The sequence below is a fragment of the Sycon ciliatum genome, chromosome 1 (assembly GCF_964019385.1).
Source record: "Sycon ciliatum chromosome 1, ocSycCili1.1, whole genome shotgun sequence".
NCBI lineage: Eukaryota > Metazoa > Porifera > Calcarea > Leucosolenida > Sycettidae > Sycon > Sycon ciliatum.
The window spans coordinates 70,602,480-70,619,343 of NC_088643.1; the positions used below are offsets into that span (position 1 = coordinate 70,602,480).

The 16,864-nt window shown below is 48.1% G+C and overlaps 1 protein-coding gene across 1 annotated transcript in view; it reads right to left on the reverse strand.

Annotated features, from left to right (window-relative positions):
- The window catches only part of LOC135805212 (paraspeckle component 1-like), a 19,706-nt gene extending 2,916 nt beyond the window's left edge, over positions 1–16,790 (reverse strand). The window contains exons 1-9 of the mRNA XM_065319223.1: positions 15,868–16,790; positions 15,168–15,469; positions 13,173–13,268; positions 11,950–12,146; positions 11,614–11,713; positions 11,318–11,459; positions 8,240–8,302; positions 7,481–7,576; positions 6,151–6,249 (exon numbers count right to left, since the gene is read on the reverse strand). Of these exons, the coding sequence (XP_065175295.1) occupies positions 6,151–6,249; positions 7,481–7,576; positions 8,240–8,302; positions 11,318–11,459; positions 11,614–11,713; positions 11,950–12,146; positions 13,173–13,268; positions 15,168–15,469; positions 15,868–16,512 (1,740 nt within the window). The 5' untranslated portion in view covers positions 16,513–16,790. The remainder of the gene's footprint in view (positions 1–6,150; positions 6,250–7,480; positions 7,577–8,239; positions 8,303–11,317; positions 11,460–11,613; positions 11,714–11,949; positions 12,147–13,172; positions 13,269–15,167; positions 15,470–15,867) is intronic.
- Between the last annotated feature and the right edge of the window lie 74 nt (positions 16,791–16,864).

Consider the following 16,864-nt stretch of genomic DNA (forward strand, 5'->3'; position numbering starts at 1 on the left):
ACTGCAACTACCCAACAGCATGGCCCTAGCAGCAACACAATTCAAGCTGTAACCATCCCCTCCTGGCATGAACCATCAACATTGCCAGTACAAACACTATACATGTCTGAAGACTTCTGCAGATGAGGTGGTGTTGCCACAAATGGCCAAAAAACCCTGCCCACAACCCCGCCAGGGATAATGTGCAGTGACAGTAGATACTTCCAAACAGAAAGTGCAGAACTGTGGCTGCAAAATTCCAGACCGCAACAAATGAAACAGCCCCAGCATGCATCAATGCATCCATTGCTACCTCCCCCCTCCTCTCTCTCTCTCTCTCTCTCTCTCTCTCTCTCTCTCTCTCTCTCTCTCTCTCTCTCTCTCTCTCTCTCTCTCTCTCTCTCTCTCTCTCTCTCTCTCTCTCTCTCTGTCTCTCTCCCTCTCCCTGTCTCCCTCCCTTCTGAAGCCTTTCAGCCAGTTTCAGGATAGTGCCTCTCACAACCTACCTGCAGCAAAACATTCCTTTTGGCACCTTACTGGCACACAGGTTGTGAGCACCATAGTGACCACATTCAGACACTGTACACCCAAGTGGCATGTACTCTTGGGCTCTTTTTGACCAAAATGGACAATTCAAGGTACATTTGGCACATACGTTTGTATATCAGGAGCACAGGACCTGGTAATTTGAGTACAGTCAACTTCGCCAATAACGACTGCGGATATAACGACAATTCGCGAATAATGACAGAATGTCCATGCCCAGAGCAAAGTTCCATCCAACTGTAATACATATAATGAGACTGTGGGTATAACGACACTTCGCGAATAAGGACACTTTTTTGATGCCCCGCCGAATGTCGTTATAAACGAAGTTGACTGTATAGGTACTCAAATTAGTGCATCCAAAAATGCAGTGTTCTAGACTGGCAAACATGGCAGTTAAAAAAGTATTAAAAAAGTAACTGTTGCAACCCCCTGTAAACACAACTCCCCCCATTTTTTTGGAGAGTATAACAGGTGAAACTAAAACAAAACCAGTACACAAGCCACAATGTCTTCTGACTGGCTCGCTCAATGGGCAATAATATTTCACGGTTCGCGTGAGACGCGGCTGGAAGCCCAGTTTTTCGCATCCGTCGTGGGAACGCCACCACCCTCTAGGATCAAAGGCGCAGATGCAGCGCCTAAACGGTGGGAGGTGAGTAGATCACACACCCCCAAGTGGTCAAAGACCGAAATCCCGCAATGGGCAATGGAAATTAAAAAAAAGTAATGCACAGTCCTTCATGTTTGACAAGGACACCTTTGGATAAGAATAAATTAGAAGACCCGACTGACACAGCATTGTTGGTGACTATTCCAAAGGGTGACAAGGCTGACAACTAGAAACTAAGATCGTCAGAATGATGTCCTCCACTGCATCGATTCCACCAAATCCGCCTCAACCTTTCTCTCGGGACGCTGTCTTCTACGTTTTAACACCATCTTCCACCGTTAGGTGACAATTTGAAGTTTCGAACGCAGACCTGATTCGGCTATGGCAACTTGACCGCTGCCAAGTTGCAGTTAACTGGGGAGAGACAGAGAGAGGCTTGAACACACATGATAACAATACTTACGACTTCTATTGGTACTGCCAAAAGCTAGACAAACCAGTACAAATGGCCAACCATAATTGCACTTCAAGCATGGGTAACTCAGTGACGATACCCGAGCTCATGGCATGACAGGATCCACGAAGAGCTCGAAACCGCATGGTTAAAGTTTGCCGTCGAAAAAATTCACAGTTCAGTCGAGACTCGGCTGGAAGCCGAGTTTTCCGCATCCGCAGGAACGCCACCACCTTCCAGGATCAAGGCGCAGATGCAGCTCCAAAAACGGTGGGAGGTGAGTAGATAAGACCCACCACAACGTGGTCAAAGACCGAAAATCCCATTCACTGCATCCCTGTTTCCTTCGTGCCAGGCCACGAGTTCCTAATTAACTGTGAGTCGCAGCACGGCTGGTAAAAACCCTTCCGCTTCCAAGCAGGACTTGAACCTAGTACCCTCTGTTTCTCAATCATGGTCCTAGACCATCCCACTATGCCTGCCTGTAAAGCGAAAATAAATCTACACATGGCGCCGGTGACTTTCGGAACATCCCTCTTCTCGAAAGTTGGGTGTTCGCTTCAGAGGCTTTGTCAGTTAGACTCTTTAACGAGACAAGAAAGTAACACGCCAGGTGAAAAAGGCAAGAAACTCTTTTGTTGCAGATGCGAAGAATAGGACTCTGTGTTGCAGAGGTTTTGTTTTTTTTTGCTGCAGAGGTGCAACATTTTGAGTTGTATCACACGTACAACAAGAAACACAACAATACGGGTGTCCTGGTGCTGCAAGGAGGCCGGCAAGGAGTGGTACGCTGTGCCGCTCCTTGCAGCTGTGCGGATAAGGCGCTGGCTTGTAACTTATAAGTCATGATGTTGCTTTAGCACCACTGTCCTTGCACTGTCACAGTAGTACGGGAACAGATTCAAACAACTGGTAGACAACTCTTGAACCACTGTGTCAAATACTCCATTGGACGACTAGGAAGTTTCTGTAGACATCTCGCAATATTATTTGGCATCCATTGGGAACATGGGGCCACTGTATCAGAACTGAGTTCACAGCATACAAAAACACATAGATCAAGGTTCTGGATTGTTTCTACGAGCTGTAGGAGCAACGGAGGTATCCTTTTCTTCATCCTATCGGGACTCATCTCGACCCCATTGTCTGCCAACAGTACATGTCCCAGTTCTAAATGCAAGGAGCAAGACTTTGAAGCACATTACTTGCATGGGTTAAGACACGAACAACACAAGCACAATAGATGTATGAGAGTACAAACGGCACGCTTTCTTCTACTAGTATTGCCCGAATGCCAGATTTATTCGGATTACAAAGGGACTGGATTCAAGTGCTGTAGGGAGGTTCACTGCAGCAGCCGAGAAAACGAAACGTGTGCTGCACCCCTTTCACAGGAGGGCGGCCAATAGTGAACGACGCCAAGCCGACAATCGGACCAAGGGTTCAAGATCTACCATTGGAACCCCTGCACGAGCAGCAGCCCAGGCAGTGGTATTAGCTTGAACGCAGTCATAGCCCAGCGCTTGAGCTTCCACGGGACATACTTCCCGTGCGTCTCCACACAGATGGCCATAAGACTTAAGAGCAATCCAGTGAACTGGGTGTAAGCGACCACAAGACCCTCACAAACGATCCACACCATATCCAACTGGGATGGCACAATATCCCAGAACTTCAGGACCACAGATGCTGACCCGTGGGGCCATACTGGTCTGGTTTGTCTTGGCAGCCAGGGAGGATATCAGGTTGTCAGTCCTACGCACAACAGGACGACTACAAACTTTACCAGAGGAGACTATACAACACAAATACGTTCTAGTTCATATACAAGGTACATGCTGTGTGACTCAGTTCCGATACAGTGATCCTGTCCAAAATGGCCGCCAAATAACATTGGAAGTCATGCATTCCTTTATCAGTTAGCTTGCTTCGACCTAAGTCCAAAAAGCAGCTGACATGTAAAAAAGAGAGAAGAAGACGCTTTGGATGTAAAGCTCAGTGACAACGAAAACCTCTTTTCACAACCACTCTTAACTTCAACCAGCAGAAAAGGTTTGCGCAAAAAAATCATTCACGCCAATCAGGGAGTAGTAAAATACAGGGAGGTGACACGAGCATGTACGGCCAGTTTGACGATTGCCTCAGCACCGTTTTCACCCGGCGGGTGAGATTGGGGTACTATGGGTACCGAAGTGTGTAGACACGCGCACGGATCAGGATTCTCTCAATCAGGGAGTAGTAAAATACCTACCGCCAAAGAGACTCCTACTGCAGCCCGTAGAAACTCAGCGCTGAGAATTTCCGACAATTGTCTGCCTTCACAAAGTTTGGTAGTCGACCAAACTACCACCATGTCAGGATAGAAGTCCAGCAATAGTGGTATCACTTTGGGAGATATCCCTGCGTGCCGTAGATTTTTCCTGTGTCGATACAAGCTGTTTACGACGACGTAGCCCGCATTTCAATCCTTGACAAACTTAGGAACATTTCATTCCGAAAAGTGAACTCCCGAATCTCTAGCATACCATAATATGAAATGCTCATCAACACAAAGAAGGTAGAGAAGTACTGGTTGATCACAACTGAGGAGAAATTAGTGCCGATCGTGTGGTGTCCTAGAGATTTTTTCGACTTCGAAATCGGTGCACTCGCTTTTCATCTCCAATCGTACACGTATTGTTCTCAAGGAAATCACCTTCGTTCTATTGCTCCATGCCGTCGATCGGGACGAATTTCGGAAGGGTGGTACCTTTCCATATGACGATGACACAGATGTATCACAAGAGCAAAACAAATGCTGTTCCATGAGATGGATAGACCTTTTCACGGAATTAGTTCTTCGACAAATACTCAAGATTGATTCAGCAGATCATCTTTTTTGCGAAAGAAAAAAAACAAGCGCGAGGCACCCATCAAAAATCACGATTAGTGGCATGTCACCTCCCTGTATTTTACTACTCCCTGACGCCAATTCATCCAAGCTGCTCTGACCATAGTAGCTCTTACTGGTAGCATTTGCTCTGCATACGCGCGCACACACATACACGCACACTCCGACAGCAGGCATTTGCCGCATGCACAGTGGAAACCTGAGCCAGCGTCAGGAGAAGCTAGGGCGGGAGGTAACAAGCAACCTGCCTCCAAGCACAGCAATCCTGGGCGGCAGCACACCCACAGTTGACAGGATCAGGAAGGGAAGGGGGAGAGCTGATGGATCGAAAACTATCCATAGCGACACCACGCCAGTGCCTGAATGGACCATGCTGGTCTCCAAACATAACACATGTCGGCGTACATCCGTCGCTCATCCGTCGATGTCTCCAAACCGGCAGCATACTCGATATACTTGGATGATACCTACGATGTTGCAATCGATGCTGATGGTCTTGGTGACCCCGTCGTCCCACTATCCTTGCCTAGAGATGCAAACGATGACGCGCGCATACTCATGACACCAGGAAAAGAGGCAGAGCAGATCAGGAGCCTTCGGAGACCAAGTTTCCTCTCCTTACAGGAGAGTAGTGAGCACATGTACAACGTGGACATGGACTCGAAACCCGGGGGAGGGGAGGGTGGGTGCCAAACACATGAAAGGAGATGATGAGGCGGGATGGAACATCACGTGAAGATTATCATTACATCAATGGAGCTGCTGTCGAGATGTACAGGCTCACTCATTCGTGAGAGCGCATGAGCACACCTACACACACACCACACACAATCTCGCCCGCTCTCATCTCCTCTCAATTACTTCACGTGCACTGCCCTATGGCAGTGAGTCCAGGGAGACGTGTTTGCCTGTACACTACGCTATCATCGCTTGGCTGACAAGCACATCCAGTAGTCTTCAGGTTCCTTCCTTCACATTGCTATGGAAAAACAACTTTATATCCAAAGTTCTCGCCTTCTTTCCGGCAGGCTTAGCCACCAGTTGCACCAAAACTTTCAATTGAGCAAGAGAACAAAGCTTAAGGGCTGGCATCACAACTTGAGCAAGTGCTCTTGTTCCACCTCTTTGGCAGGGGCAATAATTGATTTCCAGTAGCTATGGAATAGCCCAGGGACAACACCTTGCATGGCAGTAGTTCATAAAGCACACAGCTGCTGGGAAGGAAATGGCCTGTATGCACTCCACGGATCTTGGATATCGGAGTCAGCGACAGTGTTCATTTACGTCAGAAGTACCCATTCTCAATTTGTACTGTACACCTTTAGGCCAAAGCATTCTGTTTGAACGAACACACCTTTCGCCTCAGGATGTTGTAAAGTCCCTGGGAATCCTTTGCACAATTACCTCTTGAAAGCTGCAACTCTGTGTGACTGTTCTACCAGGAGGCAGAAAATGTTACGTAACTCAATGCACTGCTTCTACGTTCTGTTTCTGAACTCTGCTGATCAGACCTAATAAGGCTGAAGTGGCTGGTCTCCAGGAGATGGGTGACTATTTTTTCACAACATCGGCGATAGGTACATGCAACACACACTACAGTGTGTGTTGTGTCTCTTCACAGTAAACAGCACCAGAGCAGCAGTAACATGCCACTGTACATGTACTTACGTGGAGAGGCTGTGTTGGTGCAGCGCCGCCTCGGTCATCCTGCATGATGTTCTGAATGCGCGACACAGCCGCTGCGATGTTCTGCCACTGGGCTTGAGGCTGCGATGGCAACAGGAGGAGCACAACATCGGCAGACACAATTATTTGAGTTGAACTGCAACACTGACACGTGTCCTTCTGCCAAAGCAGAGCACCGCCGGCATGGAAGCAAGCACAAAGCAACGGACCAGTCCATACAACGGCCACAGAGAGGGCACTGATGTATTCGAGTGCCCGGCGCTAGAAATTCAACAATGTTCCAACTAATGCTCAAGGTCAACAAATAGGTGTCATTATTGCTACATGTAAGCAGCCAAAGCAGAGAGAAGACTAGGAGACTAGGACACGGTCATACTATTGTCAGCTACCTGCTGCCATCAGGTTGAGGTACATGTCAGATATCCCATTTGGCCATGCGACCCATGCAGACACTGTGCAGTGTGCACCTTACGCGGCCACCGGTCCTGTCCCCTGGCCGGTCACACACACACACACACACACACACACACACACACACACACACACACACACACACACACACACACACACACACACACACACACACACACACACACACACACACACACACACACACACACACACACACACACACACACACACACACACACACACACACACACACACACACACACACACACACACACACACACACACACACACACACACACACACACACACACACACACACACACACACACACACACACACACACACACACACACACACACACACACACACACACACACACACACACACACACACACACACACACACACACACACACACACACACACACACACACACACACACACACACACACACACACACACACACACACACACACACACACACGGTCCATGTCCCTCGCATGATCACACATGGGGGAAGACACGTGTCATAGGGAGACAGAGTCCGGTGAGAACCTTGGCAACACATACATTGACTACAACTTGGGTTGATGTGCTTGATGAAGCAGAGCACAGCGGCACTGTCCAAACGGTTGGCAGTAGTGGAGACGGAGACCCTAGTATCAGACGAAGGAGCTATTGCAGAAGTGGCATGCCGTCACCGAAACACACATCAACTATACCCCAAACCAGGCGTAGTGTGTGAAAGGCAGACCACCGTATGATACTGCACGGGGTATGTCACTTTATAACGATACTGTCAGCATGTTCATGCCTAGCAGGAACTGACAGACTGACAGCCATGCCTGCTGTATGGAAAGCAATGAATCACCCCCAGGTGAAGTCTGGTCGTCATCACCTACCTCTCCTTCTCCCTGTGGTGGCCCTTGTGGAGCTGGTTCATCACCAGGCCTACCATGAAGCAAACTCGGCGGTGGATGTTGCCTGTCACGGGCCATCTACGAACACACACAGAATTAAACACACACACACACACACCAATAGTACAGAAAACAAGCCGGTTTGTTTACAAATAACCTAAGCGTGTACATGCATACACCTTTTCCAAAGTTGGTTACCGGGTACACCATTATGCATACTGCCAGTTCATCCAAGCAACGAAGGGAAAGTACTACTAAGTATTAACCAACAATTTATCAGCGTCTTCTATACTATAATAGTCCACTTTAAAATAATACTTCAGCAAGCAAACAGTAAGCAAAAACAGGTTTGCCGAGAAAATTGAATGACGAAAAAAGAAATCCGAAGATTAAAATACATAGAAAGGATTGTTCGGGTATGGCAAATTGTGTGAAAGAGCTAGAGAATCGGCCAGGTTCTAGGCCTTTTTTCCTGTGGTTTAGAATCCACTGAATAATTTCCATTTTCCAAGCTGCCATAGAGCAAACCTTGGTGAGCTGAAACGAAACATGACAGTACGGAGCAGCAGATACACGTAGTGTGGAACCACTACAAATCCACCCATCATACATGTACATTCAGTCATTAAAAGTAAAGTAAATTATCGTATCCGTTCCCGAAGGGAACTCAGTCATTAGCCTAGCAGAAAAGCAAGCCACACGTCCCAGGGTAACACATGATCAAAAGGCATAATTCCATACCATGGGTGGGGGCTCATCAGGCCGTGGCCCGTCACCTGAATGCATTGGTTCATCGCCGAGACCCTGCAGGAGCAGTCAAATAGGTCAGGGAAACGACACAAGAGCACAGCATGAAACAGAATTAGAAATTTCAGTACAACTTTCAACTTCACCAGATTTTAACTTAAGTCTCCTTCACCTCGCTTTTCACAATCTCGGACTCGTTGGAAAGCTCTTGGCGAGAGCAATGCCAGAATACCAGGTTCCATCAATTAGCCGCCACCAATCAGGCGTGGGAACACAGCAAAGTCGTCTCCAAGCCCGATATGCAAGCAACGTCGCCTCATCAACGCGATTCCACTCTCCTCTATCGCAGAACGCTCAATTTTTTGCGAGGGGATTCAAACTTCAACCGACTACATCATTATCATGTGCTCAGTCACCCAAAGAGCACGCGAGCAACGCTATGTTAGATATAGCAACTTGTGCTAGAATAACAATATTCAGTACTTCCTCCGTACACAAAAACTTCGTGACTTTTTTTTTAAGGCTGCGCACAGCTCTGGAATTGTTCCGTTTGACTTGGAATATACCAAGAAGAGGCTGTTGCAAGAAGAGGTGAGGAACGATGGAGGTCCACCCGGTTGCTTGGTTCACTGTACGGAGTCACAGAAGACCTCAAGCGCCGGCGCCAGCAAGCCGCAGCTGCCTTCAACACACTTGTCAACCTGTGGATGCGGAGACAAGTTATCTCTGAAGCAACCCGCCTGAGGTTGTTTGATACATTTGTGCTATCTATTTTGACCTACAACTGTGGCGTGTGGGTGCTTTCATCCCGGGATGCTACAGCAATGGATGCGTTCCACAGAAAGCAGCTCCGCCGTCTATTAGGGATATCTTACCCGGAAATTATCACCAACACAGACCTATATACCCGCTGCAATGCCGAGCCAATATCCGTACTAAGCAGAAGAGCACGGTGGAAACTGTTTGGTCATATTCTACGCCTCCCTGAAGCAACTCCAGCGCAGGTGAGCATGACAGCGTATTTCCAGGGACAGAATCGGGGCTGGCTCGGACGCCCGCGCATCACCCTACCAGTGGTGATAGACAACGAATTAGCCAAGGCAACGTCCATGCGTCTCCGGAGTCTGAAGGACCTGGAGACACTGCGTTTGGTGGCTCGGAACAGGCAATCATTCAACGATATAATCGCACAGGTCACATTGTAGAGTGCAGATCACCTAGTGCTTTCAACAATAATAACGTACTTCCACATTATGGGAATTTGGTATAACCCCACACCCGTCATTGTTGAATATTCTATAATAGCGTGGATTTCCCCAACAATATATTTTCATTTTTTGTTATCCTCTCCCATGCCGTTGTACATAAGCGGCTTGCCGCGGATATGTCAATACTACTACTACTTGGAATAAGGGAGCATCTCATAAGTTCGCATTTTTTTCTCTAAACGTAACGCATTTCGAAACGGGGGTAGGGGGGTAGCGCCCTTTTCGAATAGAAAAATGACAGTTCGCACATTTTCTGGATGTGTACAATACTGTGCTCACGGTGCACATGGTGCATGTGCTAGACCGCCTCATGAGCTCAGCAGGGTGTGTTCATGGTGTTTAGCTACCTACTAGTATGTTCGCAGATCAGCTAACCCTGCACTGCATGCAATCAATCATGCAGGCTAATCAGAGGTGTCAAATGTCACACCAGCATCATCAAACCGTGTACCTGGCCAGCTTTCACAGTACAGTCGTTGTGGAAACTCTGTTTATGTGCGTGTACATGTCATTTGTACTCAGTAGATGCTGTACTACTGTATGCCACCAAGACTCGGCAAGAGTTACTCTTGCCGAGTCTTGATGACACTCACATCCACACTAGCAAAACATTCATGTACATGCGCATACCATGGCATGCATGGATATGTACCGTAGTAGATCTACATGTACACTGAAAATGTGCGATAAGACTTTCAAATAGTGGGGGGAGGCAGGGGGGTAAAGTCTATTCGAAATGCGTTACGTTTACAAAAAAAGTGCGAACTTATGAGATGCTCCCTAACACTCGTGGCATTGTCTAACCTGTTTACAAGCTACATACAAAGAAAAAAAGCAACTCAGACGAATGTGATTGAGTTTATTCAGAGTCTTCGTCGCTCCTGTCATTGTCACCTGACGACGCTGGCGCCGCATTGCCAACAGTCGCTGCTGCCGCTCGCATTTCGTTCAGATTCTTTTCAGCTGCAGTGATGATCCGACGCAGAACTTTGGCTACGTCCTCTTCATCTCCAGAGCTGTGTACGAATCGGTGTCGACAATATTCAGTCGTTCCAACCCGCGACCTCCATTATGCCGTGAACCGAGTCGCTCAAGCACATCCACACGCTTCGCATTTTCTCGGCAGGATAATCCTCCCAGAATTCTACAACGGCTTTGAGGAGGTCCCTGCGATTCCCCTTGACGACGACGGAGACATCTGACTGGAGAGATTAAGAAAGCCAGGTCGTCGACATTCCGATCCGGAGTCAGCGCTGGTTGCACGACGACTGAAATGTTTCATCTTGCCGTGCGAGCGGAACCGATTTATGTTCTCACGTTGCATATTGGGCCGCGCACAGCAAGTACGAGCCTGGCTAGTTTCATGGCAGCGAGTGCTGCAGCGAGTGTTCCAGCCGCGAGCTCCACTTCGTCACTGTGTCAGTTTCGAACAAGTAAGTGTTAGTTTTTTCATTTGACTCGCGAGTTCCTGTCGGCAACGTCCTCACACGCATGGCTTCCGTGGAGAATCTGTTCGGGGTCAACCAAACCTACCTCAACATGAATGTGGGTTGTCGATGACAGCCTTTGGTGCGGTTCGTTGAGCAGGTTCTTGCTCAAAAACACCGTTGAAAAAAAGTCACGAAGTTTTTTGTATACGGAGGAAGTAAGTCTAAAGCATAGGCCACTGGTATAGCCTGTTATAGAGCTATTGCACCGCATAGCTCAGCAACAGCCCCCCCCCCCCCCCCCCACACACACACACATGTACACGGGAGCACACATACACAGTCACAGCTGGTAAAGGCATGCGGTCTTCACTCACCAGTTCACCTGATGGTGGGCCTTGTCCATGGAACATCTCATCCATCATGTTATTGCGATTGCGCAGAAAGCCTTCCACGGCCTTGCTGCTCGGTCCATGTTGCCGAAAAATGTTGCCTTGTTGCTGAAAGTACTCATCGCGCCTGGGGGCCGAAATAGCAAAGCATGTGACCAATCATGAAATAAGTGCAGGCCATGATGGATATGGTATTACTGCCTGAAGCACGTGATCAAAACGAGTACTACTAGTAAATACCCATGGGAGCCTGCACACGTGTAGGGAATCTACGGACCTACCTCTGACCCTCATGTCTCCGCTGCTGATCAGCAAATTTAGCACGTTCCGCACGGCGGTGCTCCTCAAACCGCTCCAATTCCTTTTGCCTTTGTTGCAGCTCTACGACAGCAAACGACCACAAGAGGATGCCATGAGTTAAAAATGAATAACACATATGTTGCAATGTAGAGATGTGAGACAGGATACCAACCAGGAAAATGGAAAAGCAGTCTGAACCATACAAAACACCTACCTGCACACAAACACATGCACACACGCACGCACGCACGCGCACACACACACACACACACACACACACACACATGCAGACATCTACATCTATATCACTGACTCACCAAGACGCATAGTTTCAGCTTGCTCATCTAGCATCGTCTGCTCCAGCTCGGTGTGCAGCTGTTGTCTTGCCTCGCGGATCTGCCTCTCGAGTAATTCGCGCTGCGCCTTTTCTGCTTCAGCAAGAGCTTTCCACTGCGAGGCGATCTTGTATTCAAAAGTACCAGGCCGAGCAAAGCGGGGCTCAACAGAACGTTCTCTACACAAACAGCAAAGATGAAAGAGAACATCACAAGTTTGACTGTACCTGGATAGGATGGGTGACATTGCATACATTAGATTACATCCCACATCACCTTACACTTCACTATTCTGAGTATATTAAGTTACACTACATATAGCCTAACACTTCACTATTTCCAGTGGCTTAGGACCTGGCAGGGCCCGCAAGTCCGTCAGTGGTACAGTACTTGTACACAAAAAGATCGGTCTGTTGGTAGTAGCCTGGTACAACAAAAACGGTGTTCCGTTGTCTGCAATATAAAATTGTCGTAAATTGTGGCCAAACGTTGCCACATAATAGTACAGGTGGAATCCTGATAATTCGAACCCCAAAATCCCAGGGAAAAACTTCTAATTATCCGGACATTCTAATTATCCAAACATGCACCCACAACACATTATGTATGTCAAAATGATCACATTTTCACGCAGTTGCGCTTTACACCTTAGACACAGGTTTCGCAGACACTGAACTGGACAGTACAGCCTGCTCGTGCACACTAAACCAACTTTGAATTATGTGCAGCCAATTTCGAATTATGCTCTGCCAACTTCGAATTATCAGTTTATGTGGGAATGGTATTGACGGAAATCGGTCCTGGAGGACATAATCGAATTATCAGGATCCCACCTGTACAAGGAGTGTTGCATTTCTCAACATAATTGCCGTACTGGTGTATAAGCCGTACCCCCCCCCCCCCCCCCTCCCTGGAGGTCAACAACTTACAAGTCACTTTCAAATTTGTTTTGGCTAGTACAGAGGTGGAAAACCCTGCCCAAGTGGCGTACCTATTGAAAACTAAAAATCGCCTCCACCAAGTGAGGTTGGCCGACTAAGGAGATCTTGAGTGTAATCCGATTGGAAATAAACACGATTATCATTAGCACAGTCAACACCCCAGGGGGTAAATGAAAGTAGACGTCTTTCACAGCTCATCAACTGCAAGAAAAGGAAGAAAGGGGTTAGGAGAATAACACACAATCTTGCTGGGCATTGCCTTACTCTTCAAACTGGGGGTTAGATGAGGCACCTTTGTCAGTCAATCCATCCCTGTCGTCATTGTTCTCAAAGGCTTTCACGCTGACTGGCTGTGGCGACCTGTGAAGAAAAGGCACGTGGGTGAGGTAGTACATGTACACTCTGAGAATACGCACACATACAATAGTCCAAAGCATGACTGCAATGTGCCCAAACGAACAAGCAATGGATCAATACGCCTGGGCAGAAAACCAACAATGGCACAGGGAGGAAATTCAGATGAGGTCCGCCGGACAAGAGGCTCCCTTTCCGAAGGTTTCGTGGTGCAATCGCAATCACAAAAGCGCCGTATTCAAAACCAAACCAGCGCACTACACAGTGGTGAATGATTGTATACATACCAAGCACCACCAGGGGTACAAGGGAGATACAGTAGAGAGGTTCTGCTTTACGTGAAACGCAGAGAAATCACGTAGGCCCGGGAACTCTCTTCGTGTTCCCGTAACGTAAAGAAAACCTGTTCTGCTCTACGTTTGCGTGGAGAAATCACGTGGAATGTGTACTGGGACTTTCCCCTTCAATATTTGGCAGTTTTATGCCTGCACTTCATCGATGCCCAGCAGATCTTTACGCATTTTCTCTGCGTGTGCCACAACGTAGAGAACCTCATCTCCGCGTAGAAAACTGGACCCAAAACACGCAAAACCGTAGACTCTAACCCAGACACCTGCTCTCTACGTGATTTCTCTACGTTTCACGTACACTCGAACGTCTCTTATCCGGGCACCTTGGGACCGGGCACTGCCCGTATCTCAGATTTGCCCGTGTCTCAGGATAACTCACCTACCATGTATGATATCATTTTTTGAAGAAGTTTATTTGGCACGTATTGCACATGTTGAGGATACAAAAGGAACCCATTGATAAAAATGTGAGGATTACATAGGTTGGCAGTGAAACATAAGCACTTCCACACACGGAAAAAAGTTCAAAAACCCCAAATTCGACTCATTTGTGCTATAGGCCCTCAAGCTGAAGGTGCCCGGTAGAGAGACGTGCCCGTATCTGAGGCGTCCGGATAAGAGGCGTTTGAGTGTATAGCAGAACCTCCCTACTGCATTACAGCAAACCCCTTCAGTGGAGAGCAAGACTCATGCAAATGCGTCATAGCTGTGGACGCTAAATCAGAATTTAGAGAAGCGTTTGTCTATTTGAGTCTCAAGCAAACCATGAACTCTTTTTTTTGCGATGCGATCTGCGGCACCGCAGCGCGATGCGAACTCGTAAAATACCATCCACAGAACAAGTGAGCGACGCAACGACGTCTTGATGATGGGCCTCAAAGATCAATGCGAGGACGTACGTCGCCATGGCTTTCTCGTAGCTGGATACAACTAGCACAAATCGACAAGCAGCTCTCCAACCTTCCGTACAGCTTGCTGCGAAGAACGTCCAAATCGCACGTCGCATCGCATCGCGAAAGTTGAGCCACGCTCAACTTCTGCTTCGGCTATGGGAGCTCCGTGATGGGTGTGATTTGGGGATTTCCCTGGTTTTGAAGCCGTTACATCGCGCATCGCATTGCAAAAAAAGCTTCCGTGAATCCCGCTTCACGGCCCAATGGGCTAGGCTATGGAACACATGGCTATCACAACGGGCGCATCCCACTCGCGTTCTCTCCTCGCGATTCGAAGCGTTGTTGTCACATATCCCATGCACATTTTAGCTAGAGATCTACATGTACATTTTAGCTAGAGGTCTACATAATGCATATGTTTAGTCCTTACTACAGTTGAGCTCGGTGAAATCCGACCCAAAGTGCAAATCTGGCGCCCTCTACCAGTTCTGATTACATCACTGTATTTGTACATGTGTACGTCCAGCCACATTCGTGCCACTTCCGGGGCGTCAAGGGCCGGGAAAATTGAGGGCGTCAAATGTGCACTCTGGGCTGGATTTCGCCAAGCGCAACTGTACTACTAGTGTGCTATGACATAATATGTCTACCTAAATACTTACTTCGTTAGAAGAAAGCAGCCATCCGTGCATGCCTTCAAGCAGTTTTGAGCAGAGTTGCGCCGCGCAAAGTCCACAAGACCTTTTCCAAGAGAGCGTCCCTTTTCATCGCACCAGACAATGGCGTTTTCCACGGTTCCAAACTGAGCAAACGCCTTCTCCAGCAGCTCATTAGTAACCACTGCATGCAGTCCCTCAATGGCTAGGGAGCAGTTTGGTGCAGCAAATCGGATGCGAACCAATCGCCCATTCATTACGGCACCATCCAGCTCTTCCTTGGCTTTTTCTGCATTGGCACGAGTGTCCTGCACGGGAAGCAACCAACAGAACCATGCATTTATAAATGCACAATTGAAGAAGGAAAGGGCTTCGTGCAGATTTGTGCTGAGGGTTCCTGTCACCACAATCCCCCCCCCCCCCTCCCACACACACATGAACAGACACATGAACCCACACACGCTCACATGAACACAAGCAGAGACCCATTTACACACTCTCTCTCTCTCTCATACACACACACACACACACACACACGCGCGCGCACGCCCACACAAGCACACGTGCACGCACGCACACACACGCACGCACACGCACGCACGCACGCACACACACGCCCACACAAGCACACGTGCACGCACACACACACACACACGCGCGCGCACGCGCGCTTGCATGAACTCAAGCAAGGACCAAGTGAACATACCAGACGCACAAATCCAAAATTGCGAGTGGCTTGCAGGAAAACTTCCGACACCTCTCCATACTTCAGGAACATTTTTCTGAACTCAGCCTCTGTCATGCCGTGGGCCAAATTCCCGACAAATAGACGGCACTTGTTCGTGAATTTGCGCTTCTCATTGCTTGGGCGTTTAGTTACATCTGGTTCAGGCGCACTCTGGGCCTTTTCCTCAGGCTTTACACCACTTGCAGCAACAACGGATGACACTGATGATGACGAGGTTGTGTTCCTTGCATCGCTTTTACCTGCAGGTGAAACTACGACAGTACTTGTTTGACTGCTGGAACCTGCAGAGGCTGTTGTTGCTGCGGGTTTAGAAGCAATAATCTCCACGTCATTCTTCGTTGACTGGTGATCATCACGATGAACATTTCTTGCTGCTGCACTGGTGTTGCCAACTTGATCTGGGTTTCTCGTGATATCCCTGGTCTCTCTGGGACGATTTCTATCGGCTGCTGGCGTATTCCTGAAGTCTCTTTCTTGCCCTCGCTGCCCATCGCGTCCTGGCGGGCTCTTGTAATAACCACCACCTCTGTTTGGACCACCACCTCTGTTCGGACCACCACCACCTCTGTGTGGACCTCCGGTCGGACTCCTTCTGGCATGCATATCGTCAATGGCAAGCAAAGTGGTCAAGATAAGAACAGAACTACAAACACAGAACTACTCCTCCAGCTTCAAGAAAATTCGAAATGAAATCCACGCAAACAGCTGCTTCATTTATCAATTATCACACTCTCAAAAAGAACAAATGACCGTGAAGAAACAGAGGTGATCGCGAAGGCAGACACACTCGTAGTGCTGTTTCTTTTCTGTTTTGCAAACTAACTTCTGAAGTAAGTAACTCTGGCCTTGCAACGCTTGCAGCTTGGGGGATCGACATAAAAACAGCTTTCATAATAATGAATGTAAAATTGTTGCAAAAGAAATTTTGCAAAAATGATTTTGCAAAAGGGTTTTA